We start from the raw sequence: 24,063 nt of genomic DNA on the forward strand, positions 1-24,063 counted from the left end.
ACTTTGGTTAGTTATATAGAAGGATAACTCGCGTTTTGCTTTCGCCACTTCCGTTTCTTGAAATCTTCATTACGCATCTATTGTAGCAATGATCTCTGTGTTAAAATTATATCTGGAATGGGTTTAACCAGTTCTGCCACATGTGTAATAATGGCTGACAGGGAGAGAGAGAGAGAGAAATGGGGTTTAACGTCCACTCGACACAAACTAGGTCATTTCGGGACTAACATATGGTTTAATTTTATTTCAAAAATTCGCTTGCGCGTAGGGATCTTTAGTAGTGGGAGGAAACCGGAGGACCCGGAGAAAACCCACGAGGTTGGAAAGGCGACCCTACTCCTTGTCACGTACAACCGAAGATTCGAAACCACGCCAGTCGACTCAATGACAGACTTTATGATACAGCGCGCGCACGCTAATAATTCAGCCATCCAACCCCCGATAATGGCTGACACTAATATTGTCCTTTACTAGCATGTATGCAAATAGTATTAATTTTTATGACGTATTTCTAGATTCACTTTGAAGATTTTTCTGAAAATTAGAAGTTAAAATAGCCTGTTTATTATTTATTAAACTAATCTGCTGACATCTTACATAGCAATTTACGGGCCTTGGAACGACAACGTGCTTTATCAAATCGCAAGTCAACCTAATCAATAATATGACCTTGAAGAAGTTTATATCAGTTAATAATCTTCCAAGAAATCTAACTCATACAAGTTTATGTACAACAAAAGGTTTATGAACGTAATATTGTAAGAACAGGTATTATGTCTCGACATTTATTGGTGTTCATTTTACTGGTTTTCACCTATAATGTTTCATGTATCACCATTGATTTGGAATCAGCCCAGGCAGTGAGAAATGTTAGTTCAAAGTTTGTTGGGGTAACTCTAGATTCTGGTCTTATTGTGCAAAGATGGAAAACTTTTAATTTAACGTAAGTATTTTGTAAAAATGCATTTTAGCCCACATTGGCTGTTAATGCCCACAACCCCACAATTTGATATAGATGTATAGAGGAAGATAATTTCCACTATTGGCTCGCTAAGCTGAAGGTCCCGTGTTCAATCACTGCGACCTCGTGGGTTTTCTCCGGGTCCTCAAGTTTCCTCCCACTGCTAAAGACCCCTACGCGCCAGCGAATTATTTAAATAAAATTAAACCATATGTTAGTCCCGAAATGACCTAGTTTGTGTCGAGTGGACGTTAAACCCCATTTCTCTCTCTCTCTCAATCACTGCGTTCGCCTAGAAAGTTCATCGGGATTTTCCGGAGTGGTTCCTCCTTGTCAGTGGTGCAGGACCAAGGGCTTGGCAAGATACAGCGTATAGTCGTCGTTCGGCTGGGACGAAACACCGAGGTTCCGTATACACATTGGCGTGCACGTAAAATATCCCTTGGCAGTTGAAATTCGATGTAAGATAACCCATACCGCCACTCTCCGTGCACAATGGTTCATTAGCCCTTTCGGAGCAAGTCGTTAAACCCCCATTTCATTTGATTTCCACTGTAGACAGTTAGGTCTATTGGGGGTTAAACGATTGAATGTCAATAATACGTTCGTGGATCTTGAGATTACCCACGAGGTTAGGCAATCAATGCTGTAGAAAAATTGGGATGGAAACCACGGCAAATGACTCGGGGACAAATTACAAAACGAAATGAAATGGGGTTTAACGTCCTACTGTTCCGCTCCTATCTGGGTTAATGAAGACGGGCATACGCCAGATAAACGACCAAGGATTGACCGGGACAAATTACAGATAAACGACCAAGGATTGACCGGGGCAAATTACAAAAAAAACGACCAATGATTGCCCGAAACAAATTACAGAAAAACATCCAAGGATTGACCGGGACAAATTACAGAAAAACAACCAAGGATTGACCGGGGCAAATTACAAAAAAACAACCAAGGATTGACCGGGACAAATTACAGAAAAACAACCAAGGATTGCCCGGAACAAATTACAGAAAAACAACCAAGGATTGACCGGGGCAAATTACAAAAAAACGACCAATGATTGCCCGGGACTGTACAGCGCAGTGGACGCTTATGACTAGCCCCCGGGTCCATTCACTTAAAGTGATGTGTTTGTGTGTGGTGCAGTCCTCCTGCACTTACTAATAATGAACATGCATTTTTCCCTTAGATCTCAGAAAGTACTGACGTTAGCCAAAGGAATTTCTCCATCTTATCTTCGTATTGGTGGCACAGCGTGCGATCGCCTCGTATTTAACAGGACCAACGATCACGCATATCATCCGTTGACAGGTAGGCTGAATATGTGTATCTCTATCTCTATTTCAAAAGCTATAGTCTTCTGCTGACGCTACTCACCTTGTTGGTCTTGGGCCGACGCTCTTCTTCTTCTCCTTCTTCTTCTCCCGGGGGAAAACCATCTTACTCCTTTCTGATTATTCTTTACTAGATCATTCCGGGACTAACACATGGTTTACAGTTTTATATTAATAATTCGCTTTAGCCTAGGGATCTTTAGCAGTAGGCGGAAAACCGGAGGTTAGAGAGAAAACCCACCAGATTGGAGATTCGACCTTACATCTTTATTAGGGTGGTTGGATGGCTGAATGGTTAGCTCGTGCGCGTTGTATCATAAGGTCTGACATTGGGTCAACTGGTGTGATTTCGATTCCCCGGTTGTACGTGCCAAGAAGTGTCGCCTGTCCAACCCTTGGTTTCTTCCCTCTGCCAAAGACCCCTACGCGCAAGCGAATTATTGAATTAAAATTGACCCATATGTTATTCCCGAAGTGACCTAGTTTGTGTCACTCCTCCCTCTCTCTATTTCGGATCGTTTTGCATAGTTTCATAATTACTTGTCTTTACTACACAAGGATCTGGAAGAGTTATTATATAACCCGCATTCTGGATGATGTAAGGGATTAGCCAATGAAACGATCTGTTACGGCGAGTTGAGTTTTTGGCGCGAGTTGCGCGGAACTGTGTGCAACCCACTAGAAACATGAACGCTGATTGGTTAATTAAATGTCTGACGTCGTAGAGTCATAAGTCGCTCGTATGACCCATAACCCGACCTTCCGGTCAGATCTTCATGTAGTGTAGGCCATCGAAAGTATAAAATAACGAAACGAAATATAGATCTGTATTTTAATCATATTGTATATATGAGCTCTGTTGCTTCGTTCCAGGCATCGAATATCAGTTTTCATTTTGATTTCAGTTGCTGATTGGGATAATTTGAATCATTTTGTTATGAACGCTGGATGGGATCTGATTTTTGATTTCAACTTATTTCTACGTAAAAATGGTAACTGGGATCCAAGCAATGCTATAGAACTGTTAGAATATACCGTAAAACAGGGTTATAAACCGGCTGGTTACGAATTAGGAAATGGTAAATATTCTTATTTTCTGTTTAGTAATAATTTTAGTCTTTATATAAAAGTTAAATCTGCCTATTACAGGTCCCCTTTTCTGGTGTCAAATCTAATATAAATCACTATTTAGATAATTTTTTTTACAGGGAGCCACGGTGGCTAAGTGGGTAAGACGCTGTTCGATCCCTGCTTAGGCCGAGAAATTTCATGTGGATTTTCCGACGTCGTTTCCCCATCGGCAGTGCTACAGGACGGGGGTGGGGGGGTGACACGGACATTTGTCAAGTCGTTCGGATGGGATGAAAAACCGAGGCCCCTTGTATACGTTGGCATGCACGTAAAATATCCATTGGCAGTTGGGATTCGATATAAGAGTAGTCCATAGTACCGCTGACCGGGCAAAATTTGCCGCTTAGCCCACTGTTCGGCATATGTCCTTCTTTATTAGCCTAGTATAGAAGAAGGAGAGTAGGACTTAAACCCCGTTTCATTTTATCGTTGTAATGGTACTAGACAATCGAGAACCTCGCCTAATAAGGATATTCATTATAAATATTTTAAATTTCAGAACCAAATAGATTTCCCAGTGCAAATGCGATATCAGAAAAACAGTTAGCGAAAGATTTTGCTGCATTAAAAAATATCGTATCGTCTAGTGGTGTACCGCCATTTTTAACAATTGGACCGGATACTGCTGGTATGACACCGGACTACGTTGAAAAGTACGTGTTTTAAATTTCATAAAATGAGTCATTTAAGTTTATGGTAGTCGCTGAGCTAATTTGAAATGAAATGGGGGTTTAATGGGCTGCTAATGAAAATGGGCATCGGACATACGGTTCGCTAACCAAGAGGGTCCCGTGCTAGGTCCCTACTTTAGCCGAGAATGCCCAATGTGTTTTTTAGACATGGTTTCTCCTTGTCAATGATGCCGGACCGAGAGTCTGGCAAGGGAAACGTATAGTCGTTCGGATGGTACGAAAACCCGAGGTCCTGTGTACACATTAAAAGATTCTTTAACAGTTGGAATTTGTCCGTCTTTATTATTCCAGTCGGAGCAGAATAGTAGGACGCTAAACCCCAATGTACTATGAGGTGGTTTGGCGTTATGCGGGTAATGTGTGTGAGTAAGTTGTATTTTACGTCCGCTTCCACCGAGGTGATATCGCAGACAAATGTGCGGGTAATGGTAGTAGTTAGTTGCATTTTACATCCGCTTCCACCGAGGTGATATAGGGTAATGTGTGTCTGCTCTATTTATAACCCTGGTTAATTCCGATATGTGGTGTGAAACTACTCGACTGCTAACCAATCATAATTTGGGACTGAAATCATCAGTCAGTCCAGCAGTGCCGAGTGGGATTGGGTTTAATCAATCGGAACACCACGGGGAGGAGTAATTAATGCTTATAATTATCATGTATTTCCCAAGGGTAACACAGAAGAGTTGAAACATTCTGGACGCGTGACGATAAAATCACTGTAATACTGTATTTAATATTTGTTGCATGTATTATTAAAGTTTTTTAGAGGCTGGTGGAGGTGATGTAGTTGACGTTGTTACAGTGCACCAGTAAGTAAGATCATCTACCATCTTTAATTTAATCACTCGAGACTGAATCATAATCCTTTAGAGGCGTTTAGTAACTGGATAGAGCATTACCATATTTCACATACTTGTGGAAAACAGCTACTATTTATTTTAGGCGACTTTAATTTGACAATTTTAAGAGAATTCTAACAAATACCACCACCGTAATATTGAGGAGAACGCTAGATCGAAGAGAGAGAGAGAGAGAGAGAGAGAGAGAGGGGGGGATGCTTTTCCGGTGACCTTTAACGTCCACTCGACACAAACTAGGTCATTTCGGGACTAACAAATGGTTCAATTTTATTCCAATAATTCGCTTGCGTGTAGAGGTCTTTAGCAATGGGAGGAAACCGGAGGACGCGGAGAAACCTACAAGGTTGGACAGGCGACCCTACTCCTTGTCAAGTACAACAGGGGAATCGAAACCATGCCACTTGACTCAATAACAAACCGTATGATACAGCGCGCACGTGCTAACCGTTCGGCCATCCAACTCTCCATCTATTTTCGAACTATTATAGCAAGAATGACTAGCTCTTTATAAAAATCTTACATAATGTATTTAAGAGTCAAACTGCTAACCATAGAAAGAGTTCGATGTTCAAAATATTTAAATTTATCCCTTTTCGCCCTTATAATTTTCAGGTATTATACGAATGGTCAGAAGGCGACGCTAAAAGATTTTACCGACAGAAAACTTTTAGATAAATTTATACCGGAAGTTGACTCGTTTGTCAAAACTTGTAACGAGAAGGCTCCTAATAAACAATGCTGGTTGGGGGAAACGTCATCCTGTTATCACGGAGGGGCTCAAAATATATCAGATAGATATGTCGCTGGATTCTTGTAAGTTTTATTTTGATACAATCAATAGCATTCTTCCTCACATACATCAAGAACACCTACCCAATTATCAGACAAATCAGTCAAGGTATAGATAGTTAACAGTTAATGTATAGACTGCTAATAAGAATTGTTGACAGACGGACTAACGATCCGATGGAATTGTGATTCTCCTAAAACGGCGAATAATAATTGTCATTTCAACAGCGTAGAATTATTAACACATATAAGCGAATATTTAACGAATTAAGTGAATAGAAGAAATGTCTTTAAATGCCTTCTCGCATTTTTCGTTCTAAATTTTTCGGTAGTTCTATTATTTCAAGTTTTTCGACCAAAATTAGATTTCTGCTTCAGAAACGTTTTGTATCACAGATATTATTTTTATTTTTATATTTTACACCCAAGGTGGTTAGATAAGCTTGGATTATCAGCTTTACATGGATTACAGACTGTTTTACGACAAGAGTTTTATAGCGGTAATTATGGCTTAATAGACATAAACCTCAATCCTAATCCCGTGAGTTGATCAATTAAATACTTCGTATTCCATATCAAATATTATTATGAACGATTATAAACTATTCCACAAGATAGATGTCCTGGTATTGGGAAGCCGCGGTGATTCAGTGAGTAAGACACTGACTAGCTTACCAGGAAATCTGGGTTTCTTCAATCAGATCGGGTGATAACCGTTGTCTCTAAAATATTCCAAACGGTGGCTCGGTGAAAAAGAATTTGGCTGCATTGCCGAAAAAGTTCATGGCGATATTTTGGCGTCGTTCCTCCTAGCCAGTGGTGCAGGGTGGAGATCCTGGCAAGGGACATCGTATAGTCGCTCGGATGGTCGAAAAACCGAGGTTACATGAACAGTTGGAATTTGATATAAGAGTAAGAGGAGAGAGAGAGAGAGAGAGAGAGAGAGAGAGAGAGAGAGAGAGCGAGAGAGAGAGAGAAGGGAGAGAGAGAGATTAACATTTCTAGGTGGAATGCGACACTTGGAACGCCCAGATTTGCCAACCCTGGTTTCACGGAATGTCTTTGAGAACAAACAGGGGTGGGGAGGGGGAGTGGTCCATTTAGTTACCTGAATGATGAGGAGATTGCCAGATGGGGTCCCCATTGTGTCTATAAAGATTGAAACCAATGCAATGTTGAGCAAAAAGCATGAGCCTGTGTTGTTACAGCCATTTAACATTGAAGTAAATGGGCAAATAATTGCTAGTCTGAGTCCATGTGTACAGAAGCCCTCATGACAACTGTCGTGCCAATGTTTACACTAACCTACAATCTCTCAAACAATCGCGTGTCCTAACCTTATTTACATCTTAGCGACCTTGACAAAACATGAACTGGCCTTAACAAATAGATTTAGCCAAGCAATACGAGGATCGTGATTAACTGTGGTAAATATAGGATTATATAGAGAGTTATTGTATATAGTACTAATCTATATATATATCATTAACAATACCATACTAAACCTCACTCTACAAATTCCATTATCAACACAGAGAACTATCTACTTTGAGAACAGATCTCTACTCTGAATGACCGCCATTTTAAAAAAAAATCAGTATTCTATTTTGTAATGTGGCTCTAATCCATGTCATTTTTTCAACACAAAATGACTCATTTATATAAAGCGGCCATTGTGGACCTCCCCAACCGGCCTATAATTAGCATCTCCCATAAAATATACAATATCTGTCCTTGTAGGACTACTGGTTAACATTGATATATAAAAGACTGGTTGGTAGTCCCGTCTTCGATGTAACTCAAACTACAGACCCTAATGTTCGAGTCTACGCCCATTGTACAAATGTTAGCAGGTATGTTTATATTTATGTACATGAATGACAACAGTCGTTGGTGTCAGTCATTATCACATATGCCATAGAACTGGTTAATACGTTCCAAATATAATTCTAACACAGAGATTATTGCTACGATAGATGTGTAATGAAGATTTCAAGAAACGGAAGTGACGAAAGTACTGAATTATGACGAAACATTGAACAGACCTTATGATTTAGTACTAACCACGGTATATTATATTATATATTACAGTAGTATAGGTTATAAACCAGGCAGTATAACGGTATATTTATATAAACCAGGCAGTATAACGGTATATTATATATTACAGTACTATAGGTTATAAGCCAGGCAGTATAACAGTATATTTTTATAAACCAGGGAGTGTAATGGTATATTATATATTACAGTAGTATAGGTTATAAGCCAGGCAGTATAACGGTGTATTTTTATAAACCAGGGAGTATAACGGTATATTTATATAAACCAGGGAGTGTAATGGTATATTATCTATTACAGTAGTATAGGTTATAAACCAGGCAGTATAACGGTATATTTTTATAAACCAGGGAGTGTAACGGTATATTATATATTACAGTAGTATAGGTTATAAACCAGGCAGTATAACGGTATATATAATGAATATTGGAAGTGAAACAGTATCTGTTGATATACCATTTAGTTCAAGTAAAACACAACAAAGATATATTTTATCACCTGGAGATGATAATGGTTTAACCTCACAGTAAGTTCATTAATTTGAATAATTACAAAATTATATATTGAAATTAATAAACCCGCAACTCCACTCCGAGAAAACAATCCAATTAGATTAATAAAAAACAAACAAATACCCAACAAAATTAAAATTAAAATTAAAATCAAAAACAAAACAAACAAAAACCAACCCCTACAAGAAAATATACCTGCCATGCATCTATAACGGGTTTCACAGGGAACCATTTTAACTTTCAACGTTTGTAGTTCCTGTACAAATGAAACGTGTCAATAGAAATCCAGAATTATCAGTTAAATTAATACATAATTGATTAGAAATTCCTATAATTTGTTTAAAAATTGAATTGAATATAAATCACTTTAAATACACTCATATTACATTAATATGACTTTTACACCCATTTAGGGGATCACTGTGGCTAAGTGGGTAAGGCGCTGGCTCGCTAGCCTGGAGGTCGGGTGTTCGATCCCTGCATTGGCCGAGAAAGTTCATCCAGATTTTCCGTCGTGGTTCTCCCTTGTCAGTGATGCAGGACGGAGGGGCTGACAAGGACAGCTGTCTAGTCGTTCGGATGGGACGAAAAACCGAGGTCCCGTGTACACATTGGCGTGCACGTTAAAGATCCCTTGACAGTTGGAATTCGATATAAGTGTAGGCCGTAGTGCCGCTGTCCGGGCAAAATTTCCCTCATAGCACACTGTATGGCGTATGCCCGTCTTCATTAGCCCAGTTCGGAGCAAAACAGTAGGACGTTAAACCCCATTTCATTTCATTTCATTTCACACCCATTTAGTATTTTTAGGATTCCAAAGAATAAAGCTATACCTTTAAACAAAATTAACCTCTTATGTTAGATATGTTACTAAACTTCTCTTATATAATTTCAGATTTGTAAAACTGAATGGAAATGTTCTGATGTTACCAAATGATTATGAGTTACCTCCCTTGATACCTGTTTTCAGCAACGATACCCTTCAATTAGAAGCCTATAATATGGGATTCGTTGTTATACCAGATGCCATGAAAGCAGAATGTATGCAGACATGAAAATCGTTTGATGTAATAAAATGTTAAAATAGTGCTTGTCTGACCACTAAATATAAGCACGCCAAATATATTTGTAATCCGTCCGGTATATAAAAATCAAGGCAGGTCATTGCAATTGAGTGACCCGGAATTCAGTCCTGTCACAGTTTGGTTAGTCCGGACAACGGAGATGAGTAGAATCGTGACGTAATTAAACACAACGAATAGGTTTCGACTGCATGGTTCGTTGAGATATTTACTTATCCAGTCGACTCATGCGTTGTAGTCGGAAATACCCCTTTTGACTCGATTATCACTATTTTTGGGATTGAGAGAATTCAATTCCGGAACGCTCAATCGAGTACCCCCGAGTGTTGCATACGTCGCATATTATATTGTGTAATGCACGTAGCCCACGGTGTTGTGCATTTTTTGCTAAGCTCTGCGTGTCAAAACGTCAAGTAAAATCACTCGCGAAGTCACTATAACAATCGATGTATATCCTTTCATTTTTAGGCTAATTAGGCTAATTACTGGTCTAATGAAGACGAGCATACGCCTTACAATGTGCTATGGAGGAAATTTTGCCCCGGCAGCGGCACTATGGTCTACTCTTATATCAAATTCCAATTGCCAAGGGATCTTTTACGTGCACGCCAATGTATACATTTGACCTCGGTTTTCCATAAAATACTTATAAGTCAATGGGAATATTTACCCATATCAATTCGAAAAAAGATATACTGATTTTTACAGCCTCTAATTTGCTAAAAATAAATTGCAACGGCAGACAGAATAAATGGGGGTGTGGGGGTGTGGTGTGGGTGTGTGTGGGGGGGGGGGGGAGTGTCGGCAGACCCTTAGCCTCAGTTCAAACTTGCGCTAGGTTATAACACAGTCTAAATCCATATAAAACCGAATATTTAAACATGCATTATGCAAGAGCAAAATCTGTTTATTACAAGTCTTTCTCTAGGCCTGAAATGTTATCTAAATTATCAATTTGACATTAATTAACTTATCCAGACCATAATAAACTCTCGATGTCAAGGCTAGCCTTCGATGTTGGCTGGATTAGATTCCTATATGCCGCTTAACGGCCGTTGATAATTAAATCAAAACAGTGGATAATCGAGACTATGCTGTTTATATTACTGATTTTAGTAATGATGATCGAGACTAGTGGATCAATTTGACAGAAATTTTCAGCAAATTACCTTTACACTATTATAGCGAGAACTGCCATCTCTTTATCTTATCTCCCATAATGTATCTTTAAGTATTGTATTAGCCATTTACATCACAAACATTCCCATGAAATGAAATGACATGTGGTTTAACGTCCTACTGTTTTGCGAGCCAGGACATCACAAAAATTCCCGATTGACTTCTGGCGCCTGGGCATCACAAACATTCCCGATTCCTGGCGTTTGGTAGAACTATAAATACAAACTGTAAAGCTTCCAATGGTGTAGCTCCTTCGTGATACAGTGGTTTCAAGAAAGGTAACTCCATATCGTTCGGTAGCATCAATATATGGTTTTATAAGTTCATACATCATCAAAATACTTTTCTTTATAGCTTCACATTTATTTTTGCGACATTATTATAATACAGAATCACAAAAAAATAATTACTGCAGAAATGGTGACCCTTTAAAGTTATGTACGGTTTTGTATACCGGATTGCAGCTAAGGTTCGTGGGACTTTTGTTCTAGAATTGAAGATTCTTTCTTAATTTTGCCAAAATGTGAGTTCTGCGAAAAGACTTAAAGAGTTTCAAAGAAGTCACATCAAAAATATTCAAATTATTGGAATATTTTTCAAAATACCAATATTTCCCTATTTCTTGGAAAGTTTGAGATGAAAGGCATTTATTTCTAGAAACCTTGGCTAGCATACAAGAAGACAAGCTGCAAATTGAATGCATTGCAGGTAATTGTAAGGAACTATAGTGAAACTTGTAAGCCCATCCCCTAAAAATGTTGCTGTGATAACAAATCCAACTTGTGTCGACATAAGTAATACTGTTGATGGAATATGGATAATAGCCATGTTCGTCTATCCCTGGCTTATAGTTAGTTATAAGAAGTATGAATTATTTATTAAAATATGGATTGATAAATGTAAAACATATGCTGTATTTAGATGATAACCAGCCACTATGCCGTTGACATTTCTTTTTAGCAAAACAGAGGCTGTAAAAATCAATACAACTTTTGGGAATTGATATGGGTAAAAAATTCCTATTGAATTTCAATATTTATGTCTCTTTGTCACTTAACCTTATAAGAACTTTATGAAAAACCGAGGTCCCGTGTACGTAAAACAACCCTTGGCAGTTGGAATTCAATATGAGTGTAGGTCACAGTGCCGCTGCCCGGGCAAAATTTCCCTCTTAGCACACTGTATGACGTATGCCCGTCTTCATTAGTCAAGTCGGAACAGAACAGCAGGACGTTAAACCCCATTTCATTTCATTTCATATCATATAAGAACTTCACAGCTTGTCGTAATTAACCTAATAAAAGGCAAAATTCGATAGTAACTTTCAGAGTGCTTTTACTTGAAGTTTTGACACGCAGAGCTTAGCAAAAACTGCACAACATCGTGGGCTACATGCATTATACAATATAATATGCGACATATACAACACTCGGAATAGTACTCGATTGAACGTTCCGGAATTGATTTCTCTCAATCCCAAAAATAGTGACAATCGAGTGAAAAGGGGTATTTCGGAATACAACGCATTCGTCGACTGGATATTTAAAAATCTCAAACAACCATGCAGCCGGGACATATTTGTTGTGTTTAATTACGTCACGATTCTATTCACACCACCTCCATAGTCGGGACTAACAGAACTGTGACAGGGCTGAATTCCAGGTCACTCAATTGTAATTCTGTCAATTCTGGACGCTCTGGTCTGTGAATTGAGCATCTCCATAGTGCTCCGATCTGCCTTTATTTTTATATACCGGAAGGATTACAATTATATTTGGCGGTTATATGTTTAGAGTTTAGGCAAGCACTGTATTAACATTTTATTACAGCAAAAGATTTTCATGTCTGCATACATTCTGCTTTCATGGCATCTGGTATAACAACGAATCCCATATTATACGCTTCTAGCTGAAGGGTATCGTTGCTGAAAACAGGTATCAAGGGAGGTAACGAATAATCATTTGGTAACATCAGAACATTCCCATTCAGTTTTACAAATCTAAAATTATATAAGAGAAGTTTAGTAACATATCTTGCATTTTAAAAATAATAAGAGCTCAGTTTTGTTTAAAGGTATAGCTCTATTCTTTGGAATCCTAAAAATACTAAATGGGTCTAAAAGTCATATTAATGTAATATGAGTGTTTAAATCAATTTTTAAACAAATTATAGGAATTTCTAAACAAGTATGTATTAATTTAACTAATATTTCTGGATTTCTATTGACACGTTTCATTCAGTGCCGGACTGGTGGGCCGAAGGCCTACCTGTCAGGTCATTGACCAAGGCCCAAACAAGTACATGCCGAAGGCACGCGAACGTCCGAGGGTGGTCGGGGGGCGGTCTTCCCCCCAGCAAAATTGACAACCGCAAACCCATTTTCCAAGCATTTCAGACCCAAGCAGAAGGCAATTTTTTTTTCTCTTGTCATGTGTCCTGTCCTCTCCTTCCTTCTTTCTTTTCTCCCCCCCCCCCTCCTTTCTTTCTCTTTTCTTTTTTTCTTTCTTTTTTTTCTTTTATATTTTTTCTTTATAGGACAGGTGGGCCCAGTCCGGCACTGGTTTCATTGGTACAGGAAATTAAATTGTTGAAAGTTAAAATGAGTCCGCGTGAAACCCGTTATAGACGCATCGCAGGTATAGTTTGTTGTAAGGGTTGGCTTTTGTTTGTTTGTTTGTTTTTTATTAATCTAATTGGATTGTTTTCTCGGAGTGGAGTTGGGGATATATTGATTTCAATATATAATTTTGTAATTATACAAATTAATGAACTTACTGTGAGGTTAAACCATTATCATCTCCAGGTGATAAAATATATCTTTGCTGTGTTTTACTTGAACTAAATGGTATATCAACAGATACTGTTTCACTTCCGATATTCATTATATATACCGTTATACTGCCTGGTTTATAACCTATACTACTGTAATATATAATATACCATTATACTGCCTGGTTTATAACCTATACTACTGTAATATAAAATATACCGTTATACTGCCTGGTTTATAACCTATACTACTGTAATATATAATATACCATTACACTCCCTGGTTTATAAAAATATACCGTTATACTGCCTGGCTTATATAAATATACCGTTATACTGCCTGGTTTATAACCTATACTACTGTAATATATAATATACCATTACACTCCCTGGTTTATAAAAATATACCGTTATACTGCCTGGTTTATATAAATATACCGTTATACTGCCTGGTTTATAACCTATACTACTGTAATATATAATATAATATACCGTGGTTAGTGCTAAATGATAAGGTCTGTTCAATGTTTCGTCATAATTCAGTACTTTCGTCACTTCCGTTTCTTGAAATCTTCATTATACATCTATCGTAGCAATAATCTCTGTGTTAGAATTATATTTGGAACGTATTAACCAGTTCTATTGCATATGTGATAATGACTGACACCAATGTTGTCTTTTAATTTGACCGTGGCCGTCTATGTACATAAATATAAACATACCTGCTAACATTTGTACAATGGGCGTAGACTCGAACATTAGGGTCTTTAGTTTGAGTTACATCGAAGACGGGACTACCAACCAGTCTTTTATATATCAATGTTAACCAGTAGTCCTACAAGGACAGATATTGTATATTTTATGGGAGATGCTAATTATAGGCCGGTTGGGGAGGTCCACAATGGCCGCTTTATATAAATGAGTCATTTTGTGTGAAAAATGTGACATGGATTAGAGCCACATTACTAAATAATATACTGATTTTTTTAAAATGGCGGTCATTCAGAGTAGAGATCTGTTCTCAAAGTAGATAGTTCTCTGTGTTGATAATGGAATTTGTAGATAAAGGTTTAGTATGGTAGTGTTAATGATATTGATAGATTAGTACTATATACAATAACTCCCAATATAATCTTATATTTACCACAGTGAATCACGCTCCTCGTATTGCTTGGCTAAATCTATTTGTTAAGGCCAGTTCATGTTTTGTCAAGGTCGCTGAGATGTACATAAAGTTAGGACACGTGATTGTTTGAGAGATTGTAGGTTAGTGTAAACATTGCCACGACAGTTATCATGAGGGCTTATGTACACATGGACTCAGACTAGCAATTATTTGCCCATTTACTTCAATCTTAAATGGCTGTAACAACACAGTCTCTTGCTTTTTGCTCAACATTGCATTGGTTTCAATCTTTATAGACACAATGGGGACCGCATCTGGCAATCTCCTCATCATTCAGGTAACTGAATGGACCACTCCCCCTTCCCACCCCTGTTTGTTCTCAAAGACATTCCGTGAAACCAGGGTTGGCAAATCTGAGCGTTCCAAGTGCCGCATTCCACCTAGAAATGTTAATCTTATTTTACCCCCCCCCCCCCTCTCTCTCTCCTCTTAATCTTATATCAAATTCCAACTGTTCACGTAACCTCGGTTTTTCGACCATCCGAGCGACTATACGATGTCCCTTGCCAGGACCTCCACCCTGCACCACTGGCTAGGAGGAACGACGCCAAAATATCGCCATGAACTTTTTCGGTATTGCAGCCAAATTCTTATTCACCGAACCACCGTTTGGAATATTTTAGAGACAACAGTTACCATCCGATGTGCTGGAAGAAACCCAGATTTCCTAGTAAGCTGGTAAGCTAGTCAGTGTCTTACTCACTGAGTCACCGCGGCTTCCCAATACCAGGACATCTATCTTGTTCATAATCGTTCATAATAATATTTGATATGGAATACGAAGTATTTAATTGATCAACTCACGGGATTAGGATTGAGGTTTGTGTCTAGTAAGGCATAACTACCGCCATAAAACTCTTGTCGTAAAACACCCTGTAATCCACGTAAAGCTGATAATCCAAGCTTATCTAACCACCTTGGGTGTAAAAAATAAAAATAAAATAATAACTGTGAAACATGTTAGTAAACGTTTCAAAACATTTCTGAAGCAGGAACTTGTTCCAAACACTTCATAATCTTTTTGTTGTTCTTGAACTTGGGGTGACCCTCTTCAAGAAGCCCATAAACTGCGCTATCGTTGGTATAATCGACATACATCTTGACATACGTGTCCGTTGGACAATTGCACGTCGATTTATGATATTCCATAATGCCTTGTTCCTGGTTCATAGTAGGCCGTACTTGTTTTATTAGGCCAGTCGGAGACATGGTACCTCAACATTCGCCATCTTAAATACATCTACTCTATTGTACTACTTGTTAGTTTAGTGTGGTCGTACGGTGGCTGTGATTCTCCTAAAACGGCGAATGGCGAAGGCCAAAAAAGTAGGGATAATACGACTTGATGGTCGGGATTCCTTTATTCACCGCGTATTTTGTTTTCAGCTGTAAAACTTAGAACCACCGGAATAGTCACAATGAAACGAAGAAATGCCATGTGCTGATAATGCGAGAAGGCGTATATTTTAAATGCCATTTAAAGACATTATTAATTGCCGTTTTAGGAAAATCACAATTCCATTGGATCGTTAGTCCGTCTGTTAACAATTCTTATTATCAATCTATACATTGACTGTTTTGTCAGATAATTAGGTAGGTGTTCTTGATGTATGTGAGGAAGAATCCTGGTGATTTTTAATCATTTCCAATATTCATGTAACAAAACAATCTGCTTAAAATACAGATTTATATTTCGTTTCGTTCTTTCTAATACTTTCGATGGCCTACACTACATGAAGATCTGACTAGATGTAGTGGAAGGTCGCGTCATAAGTCATGCGAGCGGCTTTTGAACCTATGACGTCAAACATTTGATTAACAAATCAGCCTTGTTGTTTCTAGTCGGTTACCCACAATTCCGTGCACCTCACGCCAAAAACTCGCCGTAACAGATCGCTTCATTGGCTAATCCCTCACATCGTCCAGAACCCCTGTTATATAACAACTCTTCCAGATCCTAGTGTAGTAAAGACAAGTAAAACGAAATTTTGAACTATAAAAAACGAAACGAAATACGATCTATGTTTTAATCAGATTAGTAACAAAAGAAAACAACTTACAAGAATCCCGCGACATATCTATCTGATATATTTTGAGCCCTCCAAACGATGACGTTTCACCCAACCAGCATTGTTTATTAGGAGCCTTCTCGTTACAAGTTTTGACAAACAAGTCAACTTCCGGTATAAATGTATCTAAAATTTTTCTGTCGGTAAAATCTTTTAGCGTCGCTTTCCGACCAGTCGAATAATACCTGAAAATATTTTGAACATCGAACTCTTAATGATACTTGCTATATTAGTTCGAAAAAAGATAATGTAAAATGAATAATTTCAAAATTTCATTCCAATTACTCTTTGAAGATTTGACAAAACGTGTGCCATCAATGCAACCACCGTACTGGTTGTTCGAAGCTAAGTCTCGCTCCTCCATTTTTAAATTCAATCAAAATATGGCTGAATGGTTCTAATCTAGTTAAAATCTCGGGTATCCGATGCCATCGAGAGTTAATTATGGTCTGGATCAGTTAATTAGTGTATAGTTAATAATTTTTATAACATTTCAGACTGAAAAAAGACCTGCAATAGGCAGATTTAGTCAAAATAAACACAACGATTATCTTGGAAGACAATTACTGTATTTTAATCAGAGCTTTGAATATCCAACTAATTTCTTGTTAGAAACTATAATACATACTTATGGAAAACAGCTATTATTTTCTTTTTGTGGGGGGGGGGGCGACGTTTCGAGGAGTATTCTCTCAATCAAGTTAACGTCGCCTAAAATAAATAAGCTTTTTTATTTTAGGCGACGTTAACTTGATTGAATATCCAACTAATTTCTTGTTACAAATTGTGGGGGGGGGGGGGGTGACGTTTCGAAGAGTATTCTCTCAATCAAGTTAACGTCGCCTAAAATAAATAAGTAGCCGTTTTCCATTAGTACGTGTTACAGTTTTTTGCTTTATCAAGTAACTAAATGCCCCTAAAAGATTTTAATTCTCTTGTTGTTTTCAAGTACAATACTAAGGTGACCCATGTACTCACAGAAATACAGTCCACCGCTGATAGTTCGAGACTACCACTGAAGCGTGCACATTCGCCGTGCCGAGACCAACTTTCTGACAGTATGATACTATAAATAGCCATGGCACGTGCAATTCTCTACAAATCTATCAACTATTACAGCCGTAAAAAATTTATTGTTGACGATTTTGAATAGCAGTTAAATTAAGCTTCTTGGTTATTACAGCAGATTTAGAAATTACGTTCGTTTCATTTTTTAAATCGCTTTATCATTAACTGTACCGTTAAGAGCGGCATCTTTTGGTTTAGTACAAATAATATCTCTGAATCACTCGGGTTAGGCAGGAACATGATACTAGCAGTAGTTTCATTTTACTTTTACAAGCTTCTTAAAACGATTGTTGAGCTACATAACGTGCTTATTTCTAAATTCAATTTCTTGTTCTAGCTTTCTGTTACGTTTCGTAAAAAAGTAGTCTTGATTATCCCGACCTGTCAATCAGACGTAGAATGGTCGATAGACTGGTTAAGCGAGACTAATTTCAAAACAAGGGCATGTAACCTATCTTTTACTCAAAAGTGTCTGGATGTTATGGACGACTCTTGGAACCAGTTTTCAGTCTATTATTTGTACATGATTAATGGTCATAGCTTATTAAGTACAACATGATCGTTTATTTAGTGACTATAATTGTGTGAAACTGATTTGAGGCTTGGCATATATATAAATATTGTGGCGTAATTGTCGAGATATATGGAGATATTTATTTATGGTGGGTCACCCTAACAATACTGATAGGACGAAATATGACGTCATTTGTGCTAGACCGTCTTCGATCTAGCGTTCTCCTCAATATTACGGTGGTATTTGGTTTTAAATCTTATCTCTCGAGTGATTAAATTAAAGATGGTAGATGATCTTACTTACTGGTGCACTGTAACAACGTCAACTACATCACCTCCACCAGCCTCTAAAAAACTTTAATAATACATGCAACAAATATTAAATACAGTATTACAGTGATTTTTTATGGAAGACCAAATGGGACAATATTCATGATTCTTGTTTCTACATTCCAGTGTAAATATTTTAGACATGAACTCATCATTTTAAACTAATGATTCTTGTTTCTACATTCTTATGTCAACATTTCATGCACAAAATCAACATTTTAAACAAAAAATTGACTTTATGTTTCATTTTCGGCGTTTTATCGGTAACTTTTATATATCATTAAATATTAAAATTAAAAAATAATTTCTTAATTTTACACGACAAAGTAATCAATTTATTGTTTTCTGAAAGTATCTAAAAAAAATCTGGTATTTGAACTCGTATGAAAATATTTTCTACGTTTCAAAAAGTCTTGAAGTTAAAATCTTGAAATGAAAATGTCCAGAAAAATATAATGAATTATCAACATTATTACACCAGAGGGCGTTAGCGTATGTGTACAACTTTGATACAGACTATAGATTAGAAATCAAAAGTAGACTTTTCCACGAGTGGGAGTGGCCCCTGTTGTGTTTACAGTAATTAGTTGCATGAAACAGAAATTAAGCTCGAGATATAATAACAATACAAATAACTTCTATAATTTAAACAGCTAGAAAAATTAAGACAAAGGCCTTACTCGAGATATAATAACAATACAAATAACTTCTATAATTTAAACAGCTAGAAAAATTAAGACAAAGGCCTTACAGAGTAAAAACAATATCGAGATTAAAAACAAATCGGGTCTGCGCATGTTCAAGTCTCGTAATGGCTGATCTGTTCAAATTTATTTCGTGTACGTTATTTGATCCCAAATGGTGTTGAATTGTTATAAATTTGTGTCAAATGATTCCTGTTGGCGAACAAAGAAGAATCAATGTCACAAATAGAAGACAAGGATTTCACAATAGCCTTAGAACAGAGGTGGGGAAGAGCGGTATTTTCATATTGCAGCTATATAGGGACGGATAGGAAAGGTCAGTGGACATCGTCCGATCAGAGATCGTTCTAAAAGGAACTAGTCGTATGCCCATCTTCATTAGCTCGGACAATGCAGAAAAGTAGGTTAATAAATCCCATTTCATTTCAAATTAGCTGAATGACTAACATAAAATATAAATGACACATTTTATGAAATTTAAAGGCAGATTTAAAACACACTCGGCAAACCTCACCAGACTCCAGTGCCTTACATCGAGCCTCGGCTGTATAAAGAACTACCAACGGCGTCGGCCATGACCACGCCTATGAAGAATGTTTTATCATACAAAGCTTTCAAAGTTAAAACTGCTTTTCTTTCAGGTTTATCCGATTTTCTTTAAAAAAGGACAACTTTGTACTGAAAATTCTACACACTCTTGGAACGACGCAATTTTGAGAACTCCTTTCTAAAAGCGGCAAGTTTTTGTAATAAGTAAACCGGTGTCGCAGCGCAATTGTATAGGTGTAGGGACCTATCACTTACCATCATACAGCCGAGGCTAGATGTACAGTACCGGAATCTGCCGAGGATTGCCGAGTGATATAAAACACCTACTTTTTAAGGAAGGTCGGTGCCTTGCTACCAGGTAACATGCCACCAACATCCGGTCCAATTGTTAAAAATGGCGGTACACCACTAGACGATACGATATTCTTAAATGCAGCAAAATCTTTCGCCAACTGTTTTTCTGATACGGCACCTCGAAAATAATTTGGTTCTGAAATTTAAAATATATATAATTGAATATCCTTATTAGGTGAGTTTCTCGATTGTCTAGTACCATTACAACGATAACAAACAAATTCTCGATCAAATTAACGGTTATATCTCTTTGATAAGGCCAACTTCAAGTACAATCTCGCCAACCATGTGCCCTAACCTTATTTACATCTCAACGACCTTGACAAAAATTGAGCTGACCTTAACAAATAGATTTAGCCTTAAATTAACGTTATATTATTGAATGGCGTGAATATTCTAATCTATTGAATATCTCGGCCATCCGATGGTCTAGTAGCCTTAAATTAACGTTATATTATTGAATGGCGTGAATATTCTAATCTATTGAATATCTCGGCCATCCGATGGTCTAGTAGCCTTAAATTAACGTTATATTATTGAATGGCGTGAATATTCTAATCTATTGAATATCTCGGCCATCCGATGGTCTAGTAGCCTTAAATTAACGTTATATTATTGAATGGCGTGAATATTCTAATCTATTGAATATCTCGGCCATCAGATGGTCTAGTGGACCAAATTTTGGCTTGACATGTAAATAAACATCTAAATAGTGATTTATATTAGATTTGAAACCAGAAAAATGGACCAGTAATCGGCAGATTTAGCTTTTACACAATGACAAGACTAAAATTATTACTAAACAGAAAATAAGAATAATTACCATTTCCTAATTCGTAACCAGCTGGTTTATAACCCTGTTTCACGGTATATTCTAACAGTTCTCTAGCATTGGTTGGATCCCAGTTACCATTTTTACGTAGCAATACGTTGAAATTAAAAATCAGATCCCATCCAGCATTCATAACCAAATGATTCAAATTATCCCAATCAGAAACTGAAACAAAATGAAAACTGATATTCGATGCCTGGAACGAAGCAACAGACCTCACATATACATTAACATTAAAATACAGATCTATATTTCGTTTCGTTATTTTATACTTTTGGTGGCCTACACTACATGAAGATCTGACCCGTTGTAGTGGTAGGTCGCGTTATGGTCATACGAGCGGCTTATGACCCTATGACGCCAGACATTTAATTAACCAATCAGCGTTGACGTTTCTAGTGGGTTACACTATAGTTCCGTCCACCTCACGCCAAAAACTCGCCGTAACAGGTCGTTTTATTGGCTAATCCCTAATATCATCCAGAATGCGGGTTATATAACAACTCTTCCAGATCCTTGTGTAGTAAAGATAAGTAAAAGGAAATTTTGAACTATAAAAAAAGAAACGAAAGGACATTTTGAACTATAAAATACTAAATCGAATAGGATCTGTGTTTTAATCATATTATCACATGTAAGTCAGCAAATGATCCCAATACTCCGAAATGACTGCTGTTGGATTAGGAATCAGATGGACCAATAATCATAAAGACGTAAGGTCGAATCTCAAATCTTGTGGGGTTTTCCCTGACCTCCGGTTTTCCTACAACAGCTAAAAACCCCTAGGCTAAAGCGAATTATTAATATAAAACTGTAAACCATGTGTTAGTCCCGGAATGACCTAGTAACCAATAATCATAAAGGGGTAAGGTGGAATCTCCAAACTCGTGGGTTTTACCCGGGTCCTCCGGTTTTCCTCGCACAAGTAAAGGCCCCTCTCTCTCTCTCTCTTTCTTTCTTTCTCTAATAGCGTCGGCCCAAGACCAACAAGGTGAGTAGCGTCAGCAGCAGACTATAGCATTTAAAATAGAAATAGAGATACACATATTCAGCCTACCTTTCATCGGATAAGTGGGGTGATTCGGTGAAGTTCTCTGATGGTGGGTCTTGTTAAATATCATGTAATCGCCCGCTGTGCCACCAATACGGAGATAAGATGGAGAAATTCCTTTGGCTAACGTCAGCACTTTCTGAGATCTAAGGCAAAAAGCATGTGCATTATTAGTAAGTGCAGGGGGCTGCACCACACACAAATAAATATACTACACAAGACAAATATACGGACATGACACAATATACAGATATCACAAACAACAAACGTTCATATCAGATCAAGTGAATAAACCCGGGGGCTAGCCGTAAGCCGTGGTTTCCATCCCAAATCTTCAACAGCATTGGCTGCTTAACCTTGTGGGTAAGCTCAATATCCACGAACGTATTATTGACATTCAATCCTTTAACCCCCAATAGACCTAATTGTCTTCAGTAGAAATGAAATGAAATTGGGTTTAACGACCTGCTCCGACTGGGCTAATGAAGATGGGCAAATGGGGGGAATTTTGCAGGGACAGTGGCGGTATGGGTTATCTTACATCGAATTTCAACTGCCAAGGGATATTTTTCGTGCAAGCCAATGTGTATACGGAACCTCGGTGTTTCGTCCCAGCCGAACGACGACTGTGCGCTGTGTCTTACCAGGCCCTTGGTCCTGCGCCACTGACAAGGGGGAACCACTCCGGAAAATCCCGATGAAGTTTCTCGGCCAATACAGGGATCGAACACGGGACCTCCCGGTTAACCAACTAGCGTCTTACTTACTTGGCCACTGTGGCTCCCTTTAGTGGCAATTGCCCCCCTCTAACATCTATATCAAATTAGGGGCCGTGGGTATAGAGGTAGATATAAACAACCAATGTGGGCCAAAATTCATTTTAAAAAAAATACTTACGTAAAATTAAAAGTTTTCCATCTTTTCGCAATAAGACCAGCATCTAGAGTTACCCCAACAAACTTTGAACTAACATTTCTCACTGCTTGGGCTGATTCCAAATCAATGGTGATACATGAAACATTATAGGTGAAAACCAACAAAATAAACACCAATAAATGTCGAGACATAATACCTGTTCTTACAATATTACTCTCATAAACCTTTTGTTGTACATAAACTTGTTTGAGTGAGAATTCTTGAAAGATTTTTAACTGATATAGTCTTCTTCAAGGTCATTAATGATAAGGTTAACTTATGATTTGATAAAACACGTTGTCTTTTCAAGGCCTGTAAATCACTTTTTAATAAATAACCAAGATGTCAACAGATTCGTTCAATAGACAGGCTATTTTAACTTCTAATTTTCAGAAATGTCATCCGACTGATACTAGAAATGTGTCATACAAATTGATAGTATTTGCATGCATGCTATTAACATGCATCGGGTAATATAGGTTAGTAGCATGAATGGTTCCAGATGGTACCATCGTCACATATCATTACATACTTCAATCTTTTGTCTGATATTCACAGCAGTTAAACACGCTCACCTTGCTTTGAAGTTACATTATTTTTATTAGAAATAATCCGTGACAGTCTAATCTTAGGCAATGTTTACCAGGATACGCCTATAAAGAACAAGTACAATCTACAGTTCATTATTTGCTACATGTAATGGATACTGCAAGCTGTTTTTTGAAGTTATTCCCCAGGGTCTAAATAGTTCTGAGATATGTATGGGTTATTTCGGTTAATGTTTGTGCGTTTGTACTCACATTTTTGTTAGACATTGAAGAAGGATAAAATATCGAACTTTCTTTGGACACGGGTATGAAATAAAATTAAAAAGAGAGAGAGAGAGAGAGAGGGAGGGAGAGAAAGAGGGGGGGGGTGAAGTCCACTCGACACAAACTAGGTCATTTCGGGACTAACATATGGTTCAATTTTATTTCAATAATGCGTTTGCCCTTAGGTGTCTTTAGCAGTGGGTGGAAACCGGAGGACCCGGAGAAAACCCACGCGGTTGGACAAGCGACCCTACTGCTTCCCACTTACAACTGGGGAATCGAAACCCCGCCAGTTGACTCC

At 37.8% G+C, this 24,063-nt stretch overlaps 1 protein-coding gene and 1 long non-coding RNA gene across 3 annotated transcripts; one reads left to right on the top strand and one right to left on the bottom strand.

Moving 5' to 3' along the window:
* Positions 1 to 730: 730 nt before the first annotated feature.
* On the top strand, positions 731 to 7,964 carry LOC130012321 (heparanase-like). The gene is made up of 9 exons (XM_056099960.1): positions 731 to 943; positions 2,160 to 2,281; positions 3,210 to 3,383; positions 3,935 to 4,088; positions 4,889 to 4,939; positions 5,603 to 5,803; positions 6,209 to 6,320; positions 7,520 to 7,632; positions 7,871 to 7,964. The coding sequence occupies exons 1-9, from the start codon at positions 774 to 776 to the stop codon at positions 7,962 to 7,964; spliced, it is 1,191 nt and encodes a 396-aa protein (XP_055955935.1). The 5' UTR covers positions 731 to 773.
* A 4,486-nt stretch (positions 7,965 to 12,450) lies between these two features.
* LOC130012282 (uncharacterized) lies at positions 12,451 to 23,133 on the bottom strand. Of its 2 annotated transcripts, XR_008787684.1 has the most exons (10): positions 22,933 to 23,133; positions 22,042 to 22,181; positions 20,976 to 21,149; positions 20,126 to 20,288; positions 18,520 to 18,570; positions 16,626 to 16,819; positions 15,370 to 15,481; positions 14,102 to 14,214; positions 13,386 to 13,532; positions 12,451 to 12,609 (listed from the first exon to the last, which is right to left on the bottom strand). It is a non-coding gene; the product is annotated as an uncharacterized LOC130012282 (long non-coding RNA). The 2 variants fall into 2 exon arrangements; XR_008787685.1 differs by lacking the exons at positions 12,451 to 12,609; positions 13,386 to 13,532 and adding an exon at positions 13,815 to 13,848.
* Between the last annotated feature and the right edge of the window lie 930 nt (positions 23,134 to 24,063).

Source organism: Patella vulgata, chromosome 3 (genome assembly GCF_932274485.2).
Source record: "Patella vulgata chromosome 3, xgPatVulg1.2, whole genome shotgun sequence".
NCBI classification, from domain to species: domain Eukaryota; kingdom Metazoa; phylum Mollusca; class Gastropoda; family Patellidae; genus Patella; species Patella vulgata.